Source organism: Anomaloglossus baeobatrachus, chromosome 11 (genome assembly GCF_048569485.1).
Source record: "Anomaloglossus baeobatrachus isolate aAnoBae1 chromosome 11, aAnoBae1.hap1, whole genome shotgun sequence".
Taxonomy (NCBI): domain Eukaryota; kingdom Metazoa; phylum Chordata; class Amphibia; order Anura; family Aromobatidae; genus Anomaloglossus; species Anomaloglossus baeobatrachus.
Genome location: NC_134363.1, coordinates 188,216,726 through 188,241,663, shown reverse-complemented (window position 1 = coordinate 188,241,663; position 24,938 = coordinate 188,216,726). Strand labels below are relative to the sequence as shown.

Genomic DNA, 24,938 nt, shown 5'->3' with positions numbered 1-24,938 from the left:
CCATAAGGTTTCCATATCGTTATTGTGGCTCCCGTCTCCCTCTTTGTTCGCCCTGTATATTTGTCACTTTGTGCCATTAAATATTCACATATTAATTGTCGTCCACCCCATTTGTCATTGAATCACTCGCTAATTGGGGAGCAAAGTTCCATTTTGTATTTCATTTGTTTTCTTTTAATTGATGTGTTTTAGATCAAGGCAGAAAGAGGAAAAATAGAGGCTAAAGAAGATATAATGACAGGAGAGCAGCTGATAACAGAGAGCAATAAGGTAAAAAGCTGACCAGTTATGGCTAACACATCAAACATGACTGACGTCTGTCACTGGTCTCCTAAAATCATCTTTTGTTGTAAGTTTTTACCCTAAAACCACATTTTTTTGTTGAAATAATTTCTCCTGACTCGCATATACATACGCACGCTCCGCTCGAAAGAGAGTGCATGTGTTTTCTGTGGCGTGAAGTATGCCAGACCCTGGACTTATCTCCTATGGCTATGAGAGGATGGGACATTGTGGCTCAACACCTCCCTGATTATCATCTGTCTGGGAGAATTGGGGGCCTCCATCCGTATTAGGAGGGGGATGCTTTCAGCCAACATTAAAGGAGTTTTCCAGGATAAAAGTTTTTTTATTTTAAAAATAATAGAATGAGCCGTCCTCGGCTTCACCTCTGCCCCTGGCCTGTCTAGATTCACCTACAGCGGTGATGGAAAGACTAGAGGACGTGACGGTTGCAATCACTGGGCTCTGTGCTAATATCAATGTCATTGGCAGGAGCCCAGCGATTGGCTGCAGCGGTCACGTCCTGCAGCTGAGGTGGTACAGGAACGGCTGTGGATCAGTACGGCTCATTTTATTATTAGTATTATTAGTGTGGTCCCTACCAGGAGTGGGGTCCACTGGAGAAGGTAAGTGACACCTGAGATATGGAAACACCACGAACACATCTCCATGCATCCACCTATTCCTGGAAAATGCCAAATCTGCCTGTAAATGTGCGCACTTTCCGGGGACATTGCTGTACATTTGCCGCACTGTGTCCCCATCACATTGTAAGAGTATAAATTATTTATTGTACATTAACGAGACAATTAATGTCAACTAATGAAAGCTCCGGACAAACTGAAGATGCCGACTATTACAATAACAATGGCCTCGTCAAGTGACTTTCTAATCGCTGTGAATTTGCTCTCCTTTTTCCTATATTTTCCACCAATTAAGAGGATTAAATGGCCGCATGGTCCCACATTGCTGCCGGCCCTGAACGGGATGTTTGGACAACACTTGAAAGTTACAAAGTATCAGGCTCTTCCTGCAAACAAATAGGAACTTAACTGGAATCGGATATCATGGCTTTGTTCTGGAATAAGCAATTGGCCGCTCCGCTGGTTGGTTTACAAATCCAGCTGCCCCGGCGAATTGCTTATCTTTGTAACAAAAGAGCCAGGACAGGATAATTTGGTGTGTGATCACTGACACTCCCTCATCTTTTGTTCCCCCATCAGACCTAATATCCCCAGCCCAGATGGGTTAATACATAATGCAGACATGCAAGTAATTGGCTCCCCCTCGGATATAAAGCCCTGTCTCTGTGATCTGCTATTAGGGGTCAGTAAAGCAGCCCCTTCCACCTAATTAAACACAGCTTTCAATCCTCCTTCCCAAATGATGTTCTGCCTCCAAAGTCACAAAACGCACATGAGCCTCTACCTGTTGCCTCGGTGTAACTCTCTTATGGGACGAGAATCTCCTCCTTCCTCAGGCGACAGCTTCAAATCCCTGCCCCCGGGGGACCGGCAACTAATAAATTACAGCTTGATACTGTGAATTAAAAGGCAAAAATTGGCAGTTAATAAACCCCCTGACTGGTTATTCATTCACATCACCCCACATGAAAGGGGCCTTCTTTTCCTCTCTTTTTATTTTAACAAACTGAGCTGAATATGGTTACGGCGGGATTACATCAACTTTTCTTTTGTTGCTAAAGTGTGAGTCATGTATGCATGAGTAATTAATGTGGACGTCCATAGCTCGCCATGAGATCTGGCACAAGACAGGTGGCTGGAGACAATGTAGCCACATCCTTATCTTTAATTGTCTTGGGTATTTCTAATTATATAAATGCAATGGAAAATAGAAACTTACAAAAATACATTGCACTCGGAGCTCAGGTGTTATATCTTCAAAGATTCAAAAGCCTATGATATATCTATGAAAATAGCATGCCTGTGCAGCAAAAGGAAAACAGGTACTTCTAGAAAAATGGAGCCAGGGTCCAGTTTCACCAGATCATACATGACCATATGATGCTGTGAGGTCGGGGCATCAGATCCATGGTTTTACCAGGACGTGTATGTGTACATAGCCTGCAGTATATGTCAGCAGCTTTTTCTGACATATTCAGTGGCATGCAAGTTTGGGCACCCCTGCTCAAAATTACTGTTATGTGAACAGTTAAGCAAGTTGAAGATGAAATGATCTTTAAAAGGCAAAAAGGTAAAGATGACGCATTTCCTTTGTATTTCAGGAAAAAAACCCCCAATTTTAAATTAAGAAAAATGGGCCAATGCAAATGTTGGGGCACCCTGCATGGTTAGTACCTAGTAGCACCCCCTTTGGCAAGTATCACAGCTTGTAAATGCTTTTTGTGGAAGCCAAGAGTCTTTCAATACTTGTTTGAGGGATTGTCAGCCATTTTTGCTTGGAAATGTCTTCCAGTTTTGTGAGATCACTGGCTCATCTTGCGCACACTGCTCTTTCTTGGAGACTTTTTACAGTTCTGTGAGATTCCTAGCTCATCTTGCGTGCACTGCTCTTTCTTGGAGATGTGTTCCAGTTCTGTGAGATTCCTGGCTCGTCTTGCACGCACTGCTCTTCCTTGGAGACTTTTTTTTCCAGTTCTGTGAGATTCCTGGCTTGTCTTGCATGGACTGCTCTTCATTGGAGATGTTTTCCAGTTCTGTGAGATTGCTGGCTCGTATTGCATGCTCTGCTCTTCCTTGGAGACGTCTTCCAGTTCTGTGAGATTCCTGGCTTGCCTTGCATGCTCTGCTTTTTGTTGGAAACGATTTCAAGTTCTGTGAGATTCCTGGCTCGTCTTCCATGCACTGCTCTTCATTGGAGAAGTCTTCCAGTTGTGTCAGATTCCTGGCTCATCTTGCATGCACTGCTCTTCATTGGAGACGTCTTCCAGTTGTGTGAGATTCCTGACATGTCTTGCATGCACTACTCTTCCTTGGAAATGTCTTCAAGTTCTGTGAGATTGCTGGCTCATCTTGCATCCTCTGCTCTTCCTTGGAGACGTCTTCCAGTTCTGTGAGATTCCTGGCTCGTCTTGCTTGCACTGCTCTTCCTTGGGAGATGTCTTCCAGTTCTTTGAGATTCCTGGCTCATCTTTCATGCACTGCTCTTCCTTGGGAGATGTCTTCCAGTTCTTTGAGATTACTGGCTCGTCTTGCGTGCACTGCTCTTCGTTAAAGACAATTTCAAGTTTTGTGAGATTCCTGGCTCATCTTCCAGGTCTGTGAGATCCCTGAAAACAGCAGAAAAAAGGATGGCTTCTACAAATGGATAATGATCCTAAACAAACATCAAAAGCCACCATAGACAACCTCAAAAGGCACAAGAAAAAGGTTTTACAGTAGCCTCACAGTCCCCTGATCTGAACATCATTGAAAATCTGTGACTAGACCTCAAAAAAACACAGCATGCAAGACGAGCCAGGAATCTCACAGAACTGGAAGACGAGCGAGGAATCTCACAGAACTGGAAGACAAGCCAGGAATGTCACAGAACTGGAAGATGAGTCAGGAATCTCACAAAACTTGAAAATGAGGCAGGAATCTCACAGAACTGGAAGACAAGCCAGGAATCTCTCACAACTGGAAGACAAGCCAGGAATCTCTCAGAACTGGAAGATGAGCCAGGAATCTCACAAAACTAGAAAATGAGGCAGGAATCTCACAGAACTGGAAGACAAGCCAGGAATCTCACAGAACTGGAAGACAAGCCAGGAATCTCTCACAACTGGAAGACAAGCCAGGAATCTCTCAGAACTGGAAGATGAGCAAGGAATCTCACAAAACTAGAAAATGAGGCAGGTTCTCACAGAACTGGAAGACAATCCAGGAATCTCTCACAACTGGAAGATGAGCCAGGAATCTCACAGATCAAGAAGATGAGCCAGGAATCTTCTTACAGAACTGGAAAACGTCTCCAAGGAAGAGCAGTGTATACAAGACGAGCCAGGAATCTCACAGAACTGCAAGACGTCTCCAAGGAAGAGCAGTGTATACAAGACGAGCCAGGAATCTCACAGAACTGCAAGACGTCTCCAAGGAAGAGCAGTGTATACAAGACGAGCCAGGAATCTTCTCACAGAACTGCAAGACGTCCCCAAGGAAGAGCAGTGTATACAAGACGAGCCAGGAATCTCACAGAACTGCAAAACGTCTCCAAGGAAGAGCAGTGTATACAAGACAAGCCAGGAATCTCTCACAACTGGAAGATGAGCCAGGAATCTCACAGATCAAGAAGATGAGCCAGGAATCTTCTTACAGAACTGGAAAACGTCTCCAAGGAAGAGCAGTGTATACAAGACGAGCCAGGAATCTCACAGAACTGCAAGACGTCTCCTAGGAAGAGCAGTGTATACAAGACGAGCCAGGAATCTCACAGAACTGCAAGACGTCTCCAAGGAAGAGCAGTGTATACAAGACGAGTCAGGAATCTTCTCACAGAACTCCAAGGAAGAATGGCTGAAAATCTCTCAAACAAAAATTGAAAGACTCTTGGCTTCTACAAAAAGTGTTTACAAGCTGTGATACTTGCTAAAGGGTAGCTACAAGGTACTAAACATGCAGGGTGCCTAAACTTTTGCATTGGCCTATTTTCCTTTTTGTTCATTTAAAAAGGTAAAAGATTTATATGTAGAGTATATAATTATTTTTTTTTTGCCTAAAATACAAAGGAAATGTTTAACTTTCTGCCTTTTATTACATCTTCAAATTGCTTAACTGATCACAATAACAGTAATTCTGACCAGGGGTGCACACACTTTTGCCTTCCAACATACAGTAATGATGCCCTAGCCACCCATTCACCAGACAGAGGACAAAAGTGTCGACTGTATATGTGCCCGGCTCTGTACATGTGACTGTATATGTGCCCGGCTCTGTACATGTGACTGTATATGTGCCCGGCTCTGTACATGTGACTGTATATGTGCCCGGCTCTGTACATGTGATTGTATACAGTGCATTGCAAAGTTAGAAAAAATCCAGCAACCAAGTCCATGGAAAAATCTTCATTAAAAATTCATTTTTTATTCATCAATACTTATAAAACAGTCCATGTTATCACAACTGCCCCACTAGAGGACGCGTTTCGAACGACCAAGTTCTTAATCCGTCTCTAATTAGAGACGGATTAAGAACTTGGTCGTTCGAAACGCGTCCTCTAGTGGGGCAGTTGTGATAACATGGACTGTTTTATAAGTATTGATGAATAAAAAATGAATTTTTAATGAAGATTTTTCCATGGACTTGGTTGCTGGATTTTTTCTAACTATGTAATGAGTTCTGCTACCTTCCTTTCCGTGCACGGTCCTGGCTAAGCGGTCTCCGGCAAGAAGCAGGTGAGCTGGACAAAGTAATTTTGTTGTGTCAGAGTGCATTGCAAAGGTATATCCCCCCACCCTCCCTGGCATTTTTTGAGTTTTGCTTCCTCACAACCTGGAATGTCATTGTTTTTTTGAGGGTTTGCCTCAGTTCATGTAAAGAACCTGCCGACAACTGTGAACATTTAGTTTTCATTTTATTGTAAAGCAAATAACAAATAGGAAAAAATAACTGAAAACTTCAGCGTGCATAACTATTCACCCCTTTAAGTCAGTACTTTGTGGCACCTCCTTTTTGCGGCAATTACAGCTGCACGTTGCTTTGGCTAAGTCTCTATGAGATTTCCACATTTTGCCACTGGGACTTTTCCCCATTCCTCAAGGCAAAACGGCTCCAGCTCCTTCCAGTGAGATGTTTCCTCTGGTGAGCAGCGATCTTCACCTCTGACCACAGATTGTCCATTGGATTAAGGTCTGGGCTGTGCCTTGGCCGCTCCAATACATTTACAGGTTTCCCCTTACACCCCTGAGTGTTGCTTTAGCAGTAGCTTTGGGTAATTGTCTTGTTGCAAGGCGAACCTCCGTTCCAGTCTCTGATCACTGACAAACTGAAACAGGTTTTGCTGAAAATATCCCTGTATTTCGCACCATCCATCTTCCACTCGACTCGGACCATGTTTCCTGTCCCTGCTGCCAGTAAACCTCCCCACAACATGATGCTGCCACCATGCTTCACTGTGGTGTTCTTGTGGTGATGAGCTGTGTTGGCTTGGTGCAAGACCTAGCAATTACCTTGGTGGCCAAAAAGTTCATTTTTGGTCTTATCTGACCACAGCACTTTCCTCCATACATTTGGGGACTCTCCCATATGTCTTTTGGCAAGCTCAAAACGAGCCTTCCAATTTTTGGCTATAAGTAAAGGATTATCTCTGACCACTTCCATAAAGGCCGGCTCTATGTAGGGCACGGCTTATTGTGGTCTTATGGACAGTCTCCAGCCTCTGCTTGGGAACTCTGCAGCTCCTTCAGGGTTACCGGTGGTCTCTGTGCTGCCTCTCTGATTCATGCCCTCCTTGCATGGACTGAGAGTTTTGGTGGGCGGCCCCATCTCTTCGCTGGTGTGTTGTGGTACCATGTTCTTTCAATTTGATGATGATGGATTTGATAGTATTCATGCAATCATCAGAGATTGGGATATTTTTTTATAACCTAACACTGACTTGTACTTCTCACCACTTTGTTTCTTACTTGTTTGGAGATCTCCTTGGGCTTCATAGTGGTGTTTGGAGATTTCCTTGGTCTTCATGATGATGGTGTTTGGAGATCTCCTTGGTCTTCATGATGATGGTGTTTGGAGATCTCCTTGGTCTTCATGGTGGTGTTTGGAGATCTCCTTGGTCTTCGTGATGATGGTGTTTGGAGATCTCCTTGGTCTTCATGGTGGTGTTTGGAGATCTCCTTGGTCTTCGTGATGATGGTGTTTGGAGATCTCCTTGGTCTTCATGATGATGGTGTTTGCATTTGGAGATCTCCTTGGTATTCATGATGATGATGTTTGGAGATCTCCTTGGTCTTCATGATGATGGTGTTTGGAGATCTCCTTGGTCTTCATGGTGGTGTTTGGAGATCTCCTTGGTCTTCGTGATGATGGTGTTTGGAGATCTCCTTGGTCTTCATGGTGGTGTTTGGAGATCTCCTTGGTATTCATGATGATGATGTTTGGAGATCTCCTTGGTCTTCATGGTGTTGTTTGGAGATCACCTTGATCTTAATGGTGGTGTTTGAAGATCTACTTGCTCTTCATGGTGGTGTTTGGAGATCTCCTTGGTTTTTATGGTGTTGTTTGGCGGGAACGTAGCCTTACAGATCCATGCTTACAGAGGGAAGCAGGGAAATCTTACTCTGAAAACTTTGATTTTCCTGCATTTCACTTTTGGGTATGAGTCCGAAATGCATGAGAAATCTGCTGCGTGTCACGGTGCCGGCATATTCACACAATCTGAAGCACGTGCTGCAGAGAAAATCCCCAGTATAAATCGACCTTCACTGTCATCTTATGCCGCACATTTCACCCTGTGACGTTTGCATGGTTCCCAAAAATAAACAGCGTCGGCGTTCGTGTGGAGTTTCAGCAGCGGATCCGACCTGTGTGCAGATACTGCTACAATTCAGGACTTTCCAGTCTTCTCGGCTTTGTGCTGATTTTTCTCTGCTGTGCGGTGATTCCTCTGCGGAGAACAATCCATCACAGCGGACATTGCTGCACTCCACATGATGTAACAGCTGAGGGTGACAGCTGCGCTCCGCAGGACGCCCACCCGGCCTCTGTAGGAAGGAAAGTTTGTCCAACACCAAGGGGGAAAGTCTGGTGTCTGTGTCCTTTGTGTGTTCTGTGTAATTAGAGAGTGGAGAAAACAAGACAGCAGCGAGGAGCGGAGGCCGGTGCTCCAGGGAACGTGCGCTGTCGTCTTCACAGGTGCCATCCTCTGTGACAGCTCCAAGTGGTTCTTGTCTCCATAGATGGTGTTATCACGTCTTCCTTTATTATTACCATTAGGGATGCAGCATTGATATGATGATACCGCAGATTTCTGCTCTCGTATCTGTTACAATCACTTTATCAGTGTTCTCCCCACTGGAGCAGTCCCCACCCTGGGCCGGACCCCAAACACTGTTCATGTTCAGCCACCTGATATAGTAAAAGAAAAAAAAAAAGTTAGACTATGTTACAAAATACGCTGCATATCACAGTCTGCAACATCAATTTATGCTACAGATTTCACCCTCTGCAATGTGCGGTAGTCAAGATCTGCAGAATTTCTGCAACAAACCTGCAGCGTTTAGTTTTTCATTGTGGATTTCACTGCAGATTTTTCAATTGCAGATTCGACCTATGTGAACATAGCCTAAGGGCTTGTGCGCACGTTGCGTAATTGCATGCATTTATGCTGCGTATTGCACTGCAGCGTAAATGCATGCGTCCTGCGTCCCCTGCACAATCTATGTAGATTGTGCATGATACGTGCGCACGTTGCTTTTTTGAACGCAGCGATTTGGATGCCAAAATTTTGACTCAAATCTGTGCATACAAAAAAGCAGCATGTCAATTAATTTGTGCGCTTTGGATGCAGCTCCCGCTCTGTCTATGGTGGGGGCAGCAGCGAGAGCGCATGAAACCCGCATCTATTCTGCTGAAACACTTAATCCATTACACAGTGTTTCTGCAGCGATTTGAAACGCACATGCACTGCCATAATCAAATCACTGCAGAAATTTCAGCATTTATGTGCGAACAAGCCCTTACAACTGATTTACACGCTGCAGATTTTGCTGCAGAAATTTCAGCTGGTGGAAATCCCTTCATCTGGATCAAGTGATTGCAAATAACTGAGGCAGTTCCAGAACTTTCTGCAGCACAGGAATTCACACTAAAGGCTACTTTACACCATGCGATCTCGCTAGCGAGATCGCAAGCGATCGTACCCGTCCCCGTCGGTTGTGCGACACGGGCAAATCGCTGCCCGTGCCGCACATCCTCGCTTACCCCCGTCACACGCACTTACCTGCCCTGCGACGTCGTTCTGGCCGGCGATCCGCCTCCTTTCTAAGGGGGCGGTTCATGCTGTGTCATAGCGACGTCACACGGCAGGCGTCCAATAGAAGCGGAGGGGCGGAGATGAGCGGGATGTAAACATCCCGCCCACCTCCTTCCTTCCGCATAGCCGGTGGACACAGGTAAGGAGATGTTCGTCGCTCCTGCGGTGTCATACATAGCGATGTGTGCTGCCGCAGGAACGAGGAACAACATCGCTAATGAGAGGTAAACAATTGTTAGTTTCAGGACGACCTCTCCGCGGCAAACCATTTTGACCGCTTTTGCGATCGTTTAAGGTCGCTCGTACTTGTCACACCCTGTGATATCGTTAATGACGCCGGATGTGCGTCACAAACACCGTGACCCCAATGATAATTCACTAACAATATCGCAGCGTGTAAAGCCCCCTTTAGAATTGAGCAGATGTCAGAAATTTCTCAACCCGTCCTATTTATATTATCAAAAGTTGTAGATATCCATGCAACTCCATTCAAAAGTATGGATATTCACATGCAGACGTTTCTGCAGCAAATCTACCACATGTGAATACGCACAAGGGAGGAAAGTGACAGATTTACATGTCATTCAGGGTATATGGAGAAGGTGCGTGACATCAAGAGAACAGAACGTACGCTGCACATTGCACGGGGTCTGTATTATCTTCAGTGTTCAGTTATGCACCATCAGCCCCATAATTGTGTTCTCCACCATGGACAACCTGATTGTTCACAGGGTCCTTCACAATAAATTGAAGTTTTCTCTCTCCCCTGCAATAATCTGTAATCTGTGGGAAGACCTGGAAACAAGTGTTCATTTTACCAGGTGATGAGCAGAACATTACGCAGCGGATTGTCACTGTGTAACCCAGGACTGGTTCATGCCAAACTCCGCTCCTTCCACAACTCAGACGTCTGCAAAACAGCAATGTTATAATGTGACCGCCCAGGAGGAGCGCGGCCATCCTGCATGTGTCTGGCAGATAGGACGACAGCAAAAATAGTGGATACGATTAATAGACAGCAATGAACTTGTCCTGTAAAAGCAGAAACCCCGCAAACATCCGTACAATTACCGGTGCACAGTGTGGGCTCCATCCTTTGTTGCATTTGTGCCTTTTTTGTCTAATTTTTGGTGCTTTTTTGCCTGTTTTCAATTGCACTTTATTCTTATTTTAATTTCGTCCTTATTCAAAGTCTGTTGTATATGTTCTCCTGTTTTTTATTTGGGGTGGGTTTGGATTCTGCAGATGTTTTTGGCTCATTCATCAATTCAAACAGTTGTAATACAGTCCCTGACAGAAGTTCTGTCGCTTATCCATGTTATGTAAATAAAAGCTTATAACCTGACTTTAAATTAATCCATTGGTTTTATAAATTACTCTTTTGAAAGCTGAAACCCTCCCAAATTTGGTTTAGGTTATGAAAATAAAGTTGCTGCAAAGCTGAAATATTGATCATTTAATGAACACAGAAAGGTCAGATTTTGGCAAGACAAAAGTTTTGTCGCCCACAGAAAGTAATGTGAAATTCAAACAATTAACTTCTAATACAAAGATATGTTGCATAACATTGGTGAATGAAGTTGTGGTGCTATTAGAGCCATATTTAATATTTTGTGTGACTTTCATGAGCTTGAAGGACTGTATCCATGCGGTTCAACAATGATTCATACAATTTATTGATGAAGTCATCAGGAATAGCAGAGAATGCATCTTACCTGCCTCTCAGAGCTCATCTAGATTCTTTGGTTTTGTCTTCCAAGCTTCCTCTTTCTTCCTACCCCAAACATGCTCAATGATGTTCCTGTCTGGTGACTGAGCTGTTCAGTCCTTGAGCACCTTGATCTTCTTTGCCAGGAGGAACTTTGTTGTAGAGATGGATGTATGAGATGGAGACCATCCTGCTGCAGAATTTGACCCCTTTTATGATTGGGAATGTAAGAGGTAGCTAATACTTCTTGATATTTTAGGCTATTGATATTGCCTTTCACCTTGCAAATGTTTGCACAACCCCATACTGAATGTAACCTCAGACCATGATCTTTCCACCACCAAACTTAACTGTTTTCTGGATCCATACGGGCTCCCGTAGGTCTCCTGCAGTATTTGCAGTGGCTGTGGTGTAATTCAACTGAAGATTCATCAGAGAAATCCACCTTCTGCCACTTTTCCAGCATACATCTGTTTAGCAGGCTGTGGGACTTGGCAGATGCCACACAGGTTTTTAATTTTTTTTGTTTAGTGCTGGCTTCTGGGCACTGATTCGACCATGGAGGCCATTTCAAGACAGAATCCTACAAACTGTTATAGCTGACACAGGGGCTTGAGGTGACCAGGCCTGTTGGAGCTCTGCTGCAGTGGAAGAGGGGCTGGCTTTGGATTTTCTAACCAACAAACTTTCCTCCTAAGCAGTTGTCTTGCGGGGTCTGCCGGACCTGGGCGTGTCAAAAACATCTCCAATCTCTTCAAATCTTTTTTTAATTCTTTGTACTTGACGCTGAGACACATTAAGGCTATGTTCACACACAGCGTTTTTTACCTGCGTTTTTGGTCCGTTTTTGCTGCAGAAATTTCTTGAGAAATTCTTGTAACCTTTCTGCAGACATTCTCCAGCAAAACCTATGGGAAAAAAAATTAGCTGTGCGCACACTGCGTTTTTTTCTTAAGAAAATTCTTTCAGTAGATTTTCTTAAGAAAAAGAATGAGCATGTCACTTCTTTTCTGCAGCTTAGGCTATGTTCACACTAGAAAAATGATTTTTCTTAAGAAATTTCTTAAGAAATTTCTTAAGAGTGCACCTGTGTTAAAAAACGCACCAAAACGCACCTGCGTTTTTGCCGCGTTTTCGGTGCGTTTTTGGTGCGTTTTCGGTGCGTTTTTGGTGCGTTTTTACCGCTGGTTGCTCCCTGCGTTATTGTGCCAATTATCTATGGCAAAAAACGCAGTTAGCTGCAGAAAAGAAGCGACTGCTCATTCTTTTTCTTAAGAAAATCTACTGAAAGAATTTTCTTAAGAAAAAAACGCAGTGTGTGCACAGCTAATTTTTTTTGCCAAAGGTTTTGCTGGGGAATGTCTGCAGAAAGGTTACAAGAATTTCTCAAGAAATTTCTGCAGCAAAAACGGACCCAAAACGCAGGTAAAAAACGCAGTGTGTGAACATAGCCTAACTGCGTTAGTTACCGTAGATAATGGCACAATAACGCAGGGAGCAACAAGTGGTAAAAACGCACCAAAAACGCACCGAAAACGCAGGTGCGTTTTTGGTGCGTTTTTTAACACAGGTGCACTCTTAAGAAATTTCTTAAGAAAATTTCTTAAGAAAAATCATTTTTCTAGTGTGAACATAGCCTTAAGCTGCAGCCACCTCTGCAGTGGATCTGGTCTTCAGCCTCTTGATAATCAAGGCTTTGGTCGCAGGGTGGGTTTTTGGCATGTTATCAGAGGTCAAGTTGCAGTTCAAGTGAAGGTTTTATACACACCCACTAATTAACCGATCATTTAGTGAGCACAGGTGAGGATGTAAACTAGGAATGGGTGCATTATATGACAAGGCGACAAAACTTTTGTCTTGCCAAAATCTGACGTTTCTGTGTTTATTAAATCAGGGGTCCTCAACTCCAGTCCTCAAGGCCCTCCAACTGTGCATGTTTTTAGGGTCTCCTTAGTATTGCACAGGTGATAATTTAATACCTGCACAGGTGATGATTCCAGCACCTGGGCAATACTAAGGAAATCCTGAAAACATGCTCTGTTGGTGTGCCTTGAGGACTGGAGTTGGGGACCCCTGCATTAAATGATCAATATTTCAGTTTTGCAGCAACTTTATTTTCATAACCTAAACCAAATATGGGAGGGTTTCAGCTTTCAAAAGAGTAATTTATAAAACCAATGGATGACTTTAAAGTCAGATTATAAGCTTTTATTTACATAACATGGATAAGCGACAGAACAATTAGCACAAAACAAAATGAAAAGTGACTTACAGAAAAAAAGCACATGATGAATCGGGCCCTTTATGTGGAAGGTGAATTATAAGCCATTCCATAATGTAATGATGTTTCCGTAGCGCAGGCGGCGCTGACCTTACGCCCCGCAGACCTCAGCCATGGTTTTTCTGCAGCCTTTTCACCTGAGTGGTTGCAATGTGCTGCAGATGGCATTAATCTGGTGTCGCCGCCTGTAGAGCATCGGTGCAAAACTTTAACATTATTTATTCTGATGTTGCCTAAAATATAATTCCCTGCTATAGTCTATACACGGATGAGTCCGGTGGTTTCCGCTCCAATCGCAGAACATGCAGTATCGCCTCCCCGAGCCCACCCTCCTGATTACAAGGCCCCGCGGCCGGGATAAAAGCCCCTATTATGGGCGAGAGGTTACCGGCATACACCGCGCCGTTTTGTTCCTGCTCAGGGCGATTATCTCCAGAAATTAGCATTACAAAATATTATTGCCTTTATTTAGAATAGAAAATGCGGGCGCGATAAACGACAAACACATCTTCTAATTTGGATGCAAATGTCATGAAAATAGGGAGCTGATTATAATAATACACGCCATAATTATCCCAATTCCTCACTCAGATTTGCAAACATTAACTCGTCCTATTATCCTGAGATCCAGCCCTAATTTACAATGAGTCAATACAGAAAGGGGGGAGTGTGATCTGTGCGGGGGGCCGTACAGCACTGGGGGGATACGAGACCAAACCGCTCCACCACAAGGCAATGGCACAATACACTGTGATGTTATAGTCCTCAGCAAAGGAGCCGAATACTGGGGAACGGGTCCCATCTAAGAGGCGCTGGTCCCGATCTAATCCCCCTTCTGTCATCTCCCCATACACCTCTGTACAGACTGCTGTCCACAATGAAGGACCATGGGATAAGAGTGGCCGACAGTTTGCAGATTGTCCCCAAACATTTCAGTTTATGGCTGTAACAAGGTATCAAGATGGCCGATAGGTGGCAGTGATATTGGGGAGCGCTGACGATTCGCTCACCTTCAGGCTTCACTCACACCAAACCATAACACATTAGTTTTATGTACTTGTGATGGTCATTTTTCATAATATCAATCTCACTTACCATCCATGTGTCTCCCGTTTGTTATGTCGGACATTAACCTGTGAAAAAACACACCACACGTATAGCATCGACGTGCGGTCTATTGTACTGGAGGCACCCATTCCTTTTAGGCACCCATTACAGTCAAGTAGACATGTTACCGTCTTTTGCATGAAATATCATACGTGAATAGCCCCATAAGCTGTAATGGATCTGCAGAGCCCCTCAGAATTAAGGGTAAGTCAGGCATGTGCACCTCCGCTCTATTCATCGTCTATGGGACTGCCAGGTCCTATAGACAATGAATACTGTACTGTAAAATGAATACTGTTGTACAGTCCCAAAAAATGGAGTGGTGGTGTACGTGCTTGACCTCCGCTTCCTCTATTGGGACTGATGGGGTCCCGGTGGTCATAGGGGATAACTTACCTGCTTGATACAAACCCGTGATGTTCTCATTGGTGGCTGTCCGTCCGCTTTCCAGGGTTATATTCACACAAATGTCACTGCACATTAAATTGCACACGGACAACACACCCACCAATGTAAGTCAATGTGCTGGTGGATATGAGTAAATCGCAGCCGGTCCTCTGTGTTCTGCGGAGGAGACAGTGCTATCATCTGGTGTGATGAGGAGCAGCGCACGGACACGGCCGGCCCACGAATGCCACATACCTGTATAACTAGGGCAGTAATCACCTCTACATGGGTCGTCACTCACTATTGCCAAATATTAATATTAGAACCAAGAAATAAAGTACAAACATAATAATAATGTAATAATGTATCGTGTATATGGAAAACACTGAAGCCAAAAATAGTGACAATGACCGGTGGACATGCCTAGCGCCATGACCCTGCACAGGACCAGTATACGGACATGCCTAGCGCCATGACCCTGCACAGGACCAGTATACGGACATGCCTAGCGCCATGACCCTGCACAGGACCAGTATACGGACATGCCTAGCGCCATGATCCTGCACAGGACCAGTATACAGACATGCCTAGCGCCATGATCCTGCACAGGACCAGTATACGGACATGCCTAGCGCCATGATCCTGCACAGGACCAGTATACGGACATGCCTAGCGCCATGATCCTGCACAGGACCAGTATACGGACATGCCTAGCGCCATGACCCTGCACAGGACCAGTATACGGACATGCCTAGCGCCATGATCCTGCACAGGACCAGTATACAGACATGCCTAGCGCCATGATCCTGCACAGGACCAGTATACGGACATGCCTAGCGCCATGATCCTGCACAGGACCAGTATACGGACATGCCTAGCGCCATGATCCTGCACAGGACCAGTATACGGACATGCCTAGCGCCATGATCCTGCACAGGACCAGTATACAGACATGCCTAGCGCCATGATCCCGCACAGGACCAGTATACAGACATGCCTAGCGCCATGATTCTGCACAGGACCAGTATACGGACATGCCTAGCGCCATGATCCTGCACAGGACCAGTATACGGACATGCCTAGCGCCATGATCCTGCACAGGACCAGTATACAGACATGCCTAGCGCCATGATCCTGCACAGGACCAGTATACAGACATGCCTAGCGCCATGATCCCGCACAGGACCAGTATACGGACATGCCTAGCGCCATGATTCTGCACAGGACCAGTATATGGACATGCCTAGTGCCATGACCCTGCACAGGACCAGTATACGGACATGCCTAGCGCCATGACCCTGCACAGGACCAGTATACGGACATGCCTAGCGCCATGATTCTGCACAGGACCAGTATATGGACATGCCTAGTGCCATGATCCTGCACAGGACCAGTATATGGACATGCCTAGCGCCATGATCCTGCACAGGACCAGTATACGGACATGCCTAGCGCCATGATTCTGCACAGGACCAGTATACAGACATGCCTAGCGCCATGATCCCGCACAGGACTAGTATACGGACATGCCTAGCGCCATGATCCTGCACAGGACCAGTATACGGACATGCCTAGCGCCATGATCCTGCACAGGACCAGTATACGGACATGCCTAGTGCCATGACCCTGCACAGGACCAGTATACGGACATGCCTAGCGCCATGATCCTGCACAGGACCAGTATACGGACATGCCTAGCGCCATGATCCCGCACAGGACCAGTATACGGACATGCCTAGTGCCATGATCCTGCACAGGACTAGTATACGGCATGCCTAGTGCCATGACCCTGCACAGGACTAGTATACGGACATGCCTAGTGCCATGATCCTGCACAGGACTAGTATACGGACATGCCTAGTGCCATGATCCTGCACAGGACTAGTATACGGACATGCCTAGTGCCATGATCCTGCACAGGACTAGTATACGGACATGCCTAGCGCCATGATCCTGCACAGGACCAGTATACGGACATGCCTAGCGCCATGACCCTGCATAGGACCAGTATATGGACATGCCTAGTGCCATGATCCTGCACAGGACCAGTATACGGGCATGCCTAGCGCCATGATCCTGCACAGGACCAGTATACGGACATGCCTAGCGCCATGACCCTGCACAGGACCAGTATATGGACATGCCTAGTGCCATGATCCTGCACAGGACCAGTATACGGACATGCCTAGCGCCATGATCCTGCACAGGACCAGTATACGGACATGCCTAGTGCCATGATCCTGCACAGGACCAGTATACGGGCATGCCTAGCGCCATGACCCTGCACAGGACCAGTATACGGACATGCCTAGCGCCATGATCCTGCACAGGACCAGTATACAGACATGCCTAGCGCCATGATCCTGCACAGGACCAGTATACGGACATGCCTAGCGCCATGATCCTGCACAGGACCAGTATACGGACATGCCTAGCGCCATGATCCTGCACAGGACCAGTATACGGACATGCCTAGCGCCATGACCCTGCACAGGACCAGTATACGGACATGCCTAGCGCCATGATCCTGCACAGGACCAGTATACAGACATGCCTAGCGCCATGATCCTGCACAGGACCAGTATACGGACATGCCTAGCGCCATGATCCTGCACAGGACCAGTATACGGACATGCCTAGCGCCATGATCCTGCACAGGACCAGTATACGGACATGCCTAGCGCCATGATCCTGCACAGGACCAGTATACAGACATGCCTAGCGCCATGATCCCGCACAGGACCAGTATACAGACATGCCTAGCGCCATGATTCTGCACAGGACCAGTATACGGACATGCCTAGCGCCATGATCCTGCACAGGACCAGTATACGGACATGCCTAGCGCCATGATCCTGCACAGGACCAGTATACAGACATGCCTAGCGCCATGATCCTGCACAGGACCAGTATACAGACATGCCTAGCGCCATGATCCCGCACAGGACCAGTATACGGACATGCCTAGCGCCATGATTCTGCACAGGACCAGTATATGGACATGCCTAGTGCCATGACCCTGCACAGGACCAGTATACGGACATGCCTAGCGCCATGACCCTGCACAGGACCAGTATACGGACATGCCTAGCGCCATGATTCTGCACAGGACCAGTATATGGACATGCCTAGTGCCATGATCCTGCACAGGACCAGTATATGGACATGCCTAGCGCCATGATCCTGCACAGGACCAGTATACGGACATGCCTAGCGCCATGATTCTGCACAGGACCAGTATACAGACATGCCTAGCGCCATGATCCCGCACAGGACTAGTATACGGACATGCCTAGCGCCATGATCCTGCACAGGACCAGTATACGGACATGCCTAGCGCCATGATCCTGCACAGGACCAGTATACAGACATGCCTAGCGCCATAATCCTGCACAGGACCAGTATACGGACATGCCTAGCGCCATGATCCTGCACAGGACCAGTATACGGACATGCCTAGCGCCATGATCCCGCACAGGACCAGTATACGGACATGCCTAGCGCCATGATCCTGCACAGGACCAGTATACGGACATGCCTAGCGCCATGATCCTGCACAGGACCAGTATACGGACATGCCTAGTGCCATGATCCTGCACAGGACCAGTATACGGACATGCCTAGCGCCATGATCCTGCACAGGACCAGTATACGGACATGCCTAGTGCCATGACCCTGCACAGGACCAGTATACGGACATGCCTAGCGCCATGATCCTGCACAGGACCAGTATACGGACATGCCTAGCGCCATGATCCCGCACAGGACCAGTATACGGACATGCCTAGTGCCATGATCCTGCACAGGACTAGTATACGGACATGCCTAGTGCCATGACCCTGCACAGGACTAGTATACGGACATGCCTAGTGCCATGATCCTGCACAGGACTAGTATACGGACATGCCTAGTGCCATGATCCTGCACAGGACTAGTATACGGACATGCCTAGTGCCATGATCCTGCACAGGACTAGTATACGGACATGCCTAGCGCCATGATCCTGCACAGGACCAGTATACGGACATGCCTAGCGCCATGACCCTGCATAGGACCAGTATATGGACATGCCTAGTGCCATGATCCTGCACAGGACCAGTATACGGGCATGCCTAGCGCCATGATCCTGCACAGGACCAGTATACGGACATGCCTAGCGCCATGACCCTGCACAGGACCAGTATATGGACATGCCTAGTGCCATGATCCTGCACAGGACCAGTATACGGACATGCCTAGCGCCATGATCCTGCACAGGACCAGTATACGGACATGCCTAGTGCCATGATCCTGCACAGGACCAGTATACGGGCATGCCTAGCGCCATGACCCTGCACAGGACCAGTATATGGACATGCCTAGCGCCATGATCCTGCACAGGACCAGTATACAGACATGCCTAGTGCCATGATCCTGCACAGGACCAGTATACAGACATGCCTAGCGCCATGATCCCGCACAGGACCAGTATACAGACATGCCTAGCGCCATGATTCTGCACAGGACCAGTATACGGACATGCCTAGCGCCATGATCCTGCACAGGACCAGTATACGGACATGCCTAGCGCCATGATCCTGCACAGGACCAGTATACAGACATGCCTAGCGCCATGATCCTGCACAGGACCAGTATACAGACATGCCTAGCGCCATGATCCCGCACAGGACCAGTATACGGACATGCCTAGCGCCATGATTCTGCACAGGACCAGTATATGGACATGCCTAGTGCCATGACCCTGCACAGGACCAGTATACGGACATGCCTAGCGCCATGACCCTGCACAGGACCAGTATACGGACATGCCTAGCGCCATGATCCTGCACAGGACCAGTATACGGACATGCCTAGTGCCATGATCCTGCACAGGACCAGTATATGGACATGCCTAGCGCCATGATCCTGCACAGGACCAGTATACGGACATGCCTAGCGCCATGATTCTGCACAGGACCAGTATACAGACATGCCTAGCGCCATGATCCCGCACAGGACTAGTATACGGACATACCTAGCGCCATGATCCTGCACAGGACCAGTATACGGACATGCCTAGCGCCATGATCCTGCACAGGACCAGTATATGGACATGCCTAGTGCCATGATCCTGCACAGGACTAGTATACGGACATGCCTAGTGCCATGATCCTGCACAGGACCAGTATACGGGCATGCCTAGCGCCATGATCCTGCACAGGACCAGTATACGGACATGCCTAGCGCCATGATCCTGCACAGGACCAGTATATGGACATGCCTAGTGCCATGATCCTGCACAGGACTAGTATACGGACATGCCTAGTGCCATGATCCTGCACAGGACTAGTATACGGACATGCCTAGTGCCATGACCCTGCACAGGACTAGTATACGGACATGCCTAGTGCCATGATCCTGCACAGGACCAGTATACGGACATGCCTAGTGCCATGATCCTGCACAGGACTAGTATACGGACATGCCTAGCGCCATGATCCTGCACAGGACCAGTATACGGACATGCCTAGCGCCATGACCCTGCATAGGACCAGTATATGGACATGCCTAGTGCCATGATCCTGCACAGGACCAGTATACGGGCATGCCTAGCGCCATGATCCTGCACAGGACCAGTATACGGACATGCCTAGTGCCATGACCCTGCACAGGACCAGTATATGGACATGCCTAGTGCCATGATCCTGCACAGGACCAGTATACGGACATGCCTAGCGCCATGATCCTGCACAGGACCAGTATACGGACATGCCTAGTGCCATGATCCTGCACAGGACCAGTATACGGGCATGCCTAGCGCCATGATCCTGCACAGGACCAGTATACGGACATGCCTAGCGCCATGATCCCGCACAGGACCAGTATACAGACATGCCTAGCGCCATGATCCTGCACAAGACTAGTATATGGACATGCCTAGCGCCATGATCCTGCACAGGACCAGTATACGGACATGCCTAGCGCCATGATCCTGCACAGGACCAGTATACGGACATGCCTAGCGCCATGATCCTTACACACAGGACCAGTATACGGACATGCCTAGCGCCATGATCCTGCACAGGACCAGTATACGGACATGCCTAGCGCCATGATCCTGCACAGGACCAGTATACGGGCATGCCTAGCGCCATGATCCTGCACAGGACCAGTATACGGACATGCCTAGCGCCATGATCCTGCACAGGACTAGTATACAGGCCTCTGCCGCCAGTGCTTAATCTTCTTTGTAAGGTGAATACTCTGGGGGGCCGCGCCATATCCGGACTCTGCGTTAATGACTTTGGATTTGCCACTTCTGTGGTCAGATTACACTTAAGCAGCAACCTGAAGCCCCATCCAAGCCCCTCATAGCAGCTAATTACTGCACCTGGACACAGGGCGATTTAATCCGCTGTCTCTGTGACCGGACTGACGTCTCCAGGAAATCCTCTAATTCTCCAAAGAGTCTCATTATAGTCTTGTTAACCCCCAACATGGACTGCGGGCCCTATCCGTGTCTGAGGAGGCTCTGGGGCAAAACATTGTGTCCGATCCCTATACTGCTCTAATAATAACAGCGTGGTGCCCTCATAATACTGCCCTACAGTGCCAAAATCACAGTGCCAAATATGTGCGACATGCCATACAGTTCCCAAATTGTAGCATTTATTGCCCAAATGATAGCATCGTACTGTGCTGAATTGCTAGGATCATACAGCATACAAATGAAGGAAAGATACAGCGTATATGTTACCGCCATATAGTGCCCAAATCATAAGAACAAAATGTGTACAAATAAACCACCCAGTATACAGCGGGTCTTATGGGGTGTTCCCGGTATATGGCAGGTCTTGTGAGGTGTTCCTGGTATACGGAGGGTCTTGTGGGGTGTTCCCGATTATACGGACGGTCTTGTGGGGTGTTCCCGGTATATAGCAGGTCTTGTGGGGTGTTCCCGATATACGGAGGGTTTTGTGGGGTGTTCCCGATAGACGGAGGGTCTTGTGAGGTGTTGCCGGTATACGGAGGGTCTTGTGAGGTGTTGCCAGTATACGGAGGATCTTGTGAGGTGTTGCCGGTATACGGAGGGTCTTGTGAGGTGTTGCCGGTATACGGAGGGTCTTGTGAGGTGTTGCCGGTATATGGAGGGTCTTGTGGGGTGTTCCCGGTATACGGAGGGTCTTGTGGGGTGTCCCCGGTATACGGATGGTCTTGTGAGGTGTCGCCGGTATACGGAGGGTCTTGTGAGGTGTTGCCAGTATACGGAGGGTCTTGTGAGGTGTTGCCGGTATACGGAGGGTCTTGTGAGGTGTTGCCGGTATACGGAGGGTCTTGTGAGGTGTTGCCGGTATGCGGAGGGTCTTGTGAGGTGTTGCCGGTATGCGGAGGGTCTTGTGAGGTGTTGCCGGTATGCGGAGGGTCTTGTGGGGTGTTGCCGGTATACGGAGGGTCTTGTGGGGTGTTCCCGGTATACGGAGGGTCTTGTGGGGTGTTGCCGGTATACGGAGGGTCTTGTGGGGTGTTCCCGGTATACGGAGGGTCTTGTGGGGTGTTCCCGGTATACGGAGGGTCTTGTGAGGTGTTGCCGGTATATTGAGGGTCTTGTGGGGTGTTCCCGGTATATGGAGGGTCTTGTGAGGTGTTGCCGGTATACGGAGGGTCTTGTTTGGTGTCCCCGGTATACGGAGGGTCCTGTGGGGTGTTCTCGGTATACGGAGGGTCTTGTGGGGTGTTGCCGGTATACAGAGGGTCTTGTGGGGTGTTCCGGGTATACAGGAAGTTTTGTGGGAATGTGTCCAGCATCCAAGGAAGGACATCTGGTCTGTCAGGGTACTTGGGCCATTGATCTGCTCTGCTAGTGAGGAGCCTAATGATCGGATCTTGCCCACAGTCCGAGCTTCAGTGGCTCTGAGTTCATTTTTTGAGGGTCTCCTGCAGCATCAGACAGGTGTTCTTAAAGCTTTGTGCACACAGCGTCTTTTCAGCAGGAATGCTCTGTAACCTGCATGAAAAAACCCTAAATAAGCGGTTAAAAGACGTGACCTGCCCCTTCTTCAGGCGCCTTCTGTTTGGAGTCCGCCCACTAATTTATGCCGAAGAAGTAACAAAAAGAAATCTGTTGGATAAAGATGTTGCAGAAAAATGATACAGAAAGTGACTGACAGATGTAAATAAAAAATAAAAACCTGTGGTGTCATGGAGCGTCTTCTACTCAGCGGGTCACACACGTGTAAAATATAAAACGCCTTTAGCAACGTCTCTTTTTAATGATAAATCTACTTTTGTAATTTATAGCAATGGAAATGTTGCCTGTGAGATAAACCCCTTTATCCCCGGATATTGTCCAGTACGTGCCCCTATTTCCCTCCTGCCGCGTTCTGCACAAGCCCGGCTTCTTATAGACGTCTTTGGGCTCCGTTGAAGTCTATGGACATTACCCAGCACGTCTTGGGTCTTCTCTATAAGTAAATGACAAAGAATCTGTAGGTATATAGTTTAATAAAGCCATTATTGTACTGGGAAACCCTTTATTATTATATCTGTATATTAGCAGTGTGGGATAGCTCATACATGGCTGCTGAATACTTTATTATTGATATTTTGTTTTTTTTGTCGTTGTGATGTAAAGACATTCAGTGAGCGGTGAGGTATCACGTGTTGTTCCTCGCAGCACAGAATAATCTGATTTTCCTGTCATTTTCTCATCAATGAATGATCCGGCTCTCATCTTCCCTTTTGTTTCAGTCCTCGATGTCCACTAACTCTGTATTGTGATGTGATTTTAGCGCCATTAAACATTAAAGACCCATATGGCGTGGTTTGTTCTCGGTAGGTGCCGCGTGTTTTCTGATGTTATCTCCCCGACTCTTCGTTTGACTTATAAACCTAAACTATTAATTGAGCGGATTAGAACATTTGCATTTCCTTTGCAGAACTCTCATTTGCGCTGCTCGATGTCATTTAGAGGAAGCGTTCTGAATATATTTGAATATATTCCTAAAATCCCTGCTTAAGCCTCATTTACAGGGAGTTTACTTAATTGTTAGGTAAATATTGCGGCTGGGACCGGCTCGTTAGTGAAGCGGCCCAGAGTCACTTAGACATACAGTAAGATGCTCATTTGTCTGGAATCAGTCAGTTGTCCCAGCTCCTTAAAACACAATGTGCTGCAAAAAAGGGATGTTCTCAAAAAATCACGGGAGTTTGTAAAAATCCAACGTACCTGCTACAGAAAAGGTCTGTATAGAACGTCTCTGTCACAAAAATCCGTGCAACTCACCTGCCATGTGTGCACTTACTGTAGAGGGAAAGACATGACGTTCCTGATGGTCACTAAAAAAACACATCTGTGCTTGCAGAGGTCCATCTGCCTCAATGAAACTGTCATCAGGTATTTTGCACGATTCCTATTGTAATTTAAAGGGTTATTCCCCAAATTACAAACCTATCCACTGGACCCCCACCCAGTGGCATAACTTGAGGCTTGTGGGCTCCACTGCAAAATCTCCAACAGGGTCCCAACTAAAGTTTTTAATAGTAATTATCATTTCATATGGGGCAAAAAGACCTTTCTAGTCTCCAGTGCCTCGGTGCGATTGCAACCTCTGCACCTATTTATAGTTACACTCCTGCCCCCACCAATCCAAAAATGGGACTCTGAAATGTCTCATGAGAATGGATCAATGGACGCATATGTATACCACCAATTTATTGTCTATGGAACTACTGGAGACAACCAAGCTCTGTTCATTTCAGATGATTCTGGTCCCATTGGTCAGACCTCCACCAATTAAGTATTAAACTACCCCTATAAGATGTCCACAACCCACAGGGTGCCCACAACCCACAGTATGTCCATAACCCACAGGATGCCCACAACCCACAGGGTGCCCACAACCCACAGGATGCCCACAACCCACAGGATGCCCACAACCCACAAGATGCCCACAATCCACAGGGTGCCCAGAACCAATGTGACCTCCACTGATTTCCACAATAGATCTCTGAAATGCCTTGTCAGAGTGAAGCAACATTTGCACGCCTCTGCCTCCATCTATTGTCTATGGAACTGCTGGAGATAATCGAGCTCTGTACATTTCAGATCCTGGTCCCAGTGGTCGGCCCTCTGCCAATCAAGTATTAATCTACCCACAAGATGCCGACAACCCACAGGATGCCCACAACCAATACGACCTCCACTAATTTCCACAATGGAGCTCTGAAATGCCTTGTCAGAGTGGAGCAGCATTTTCTCGCTTC

At 47.1% G+C, this 24,938-nt stretch overlaps 1 protein-coding gene across 1 annotated transcript in view; it reads left to right on the top strand.

The window, feature by feature from the left end:
- The first annotated feature begins 223 nt into the window (after positions 1–223).
- Positions 224–24,938, top strand: part of ROBO3 (roundabout guidance receptor 3) — a 471,759-nt gene continuing 447,044 nt past the window's right edge. The window contains exon 1 of the mRNA XM_075328149.1: positions 224–270. Coding sequence (XP_075184264.1) covers positions 235–270 — 36 coding nt within the window. The 5' untranslated portion in view covers positions 224–234. The remainder of the gene's footprint in view (positions 271–24,938) is intronic.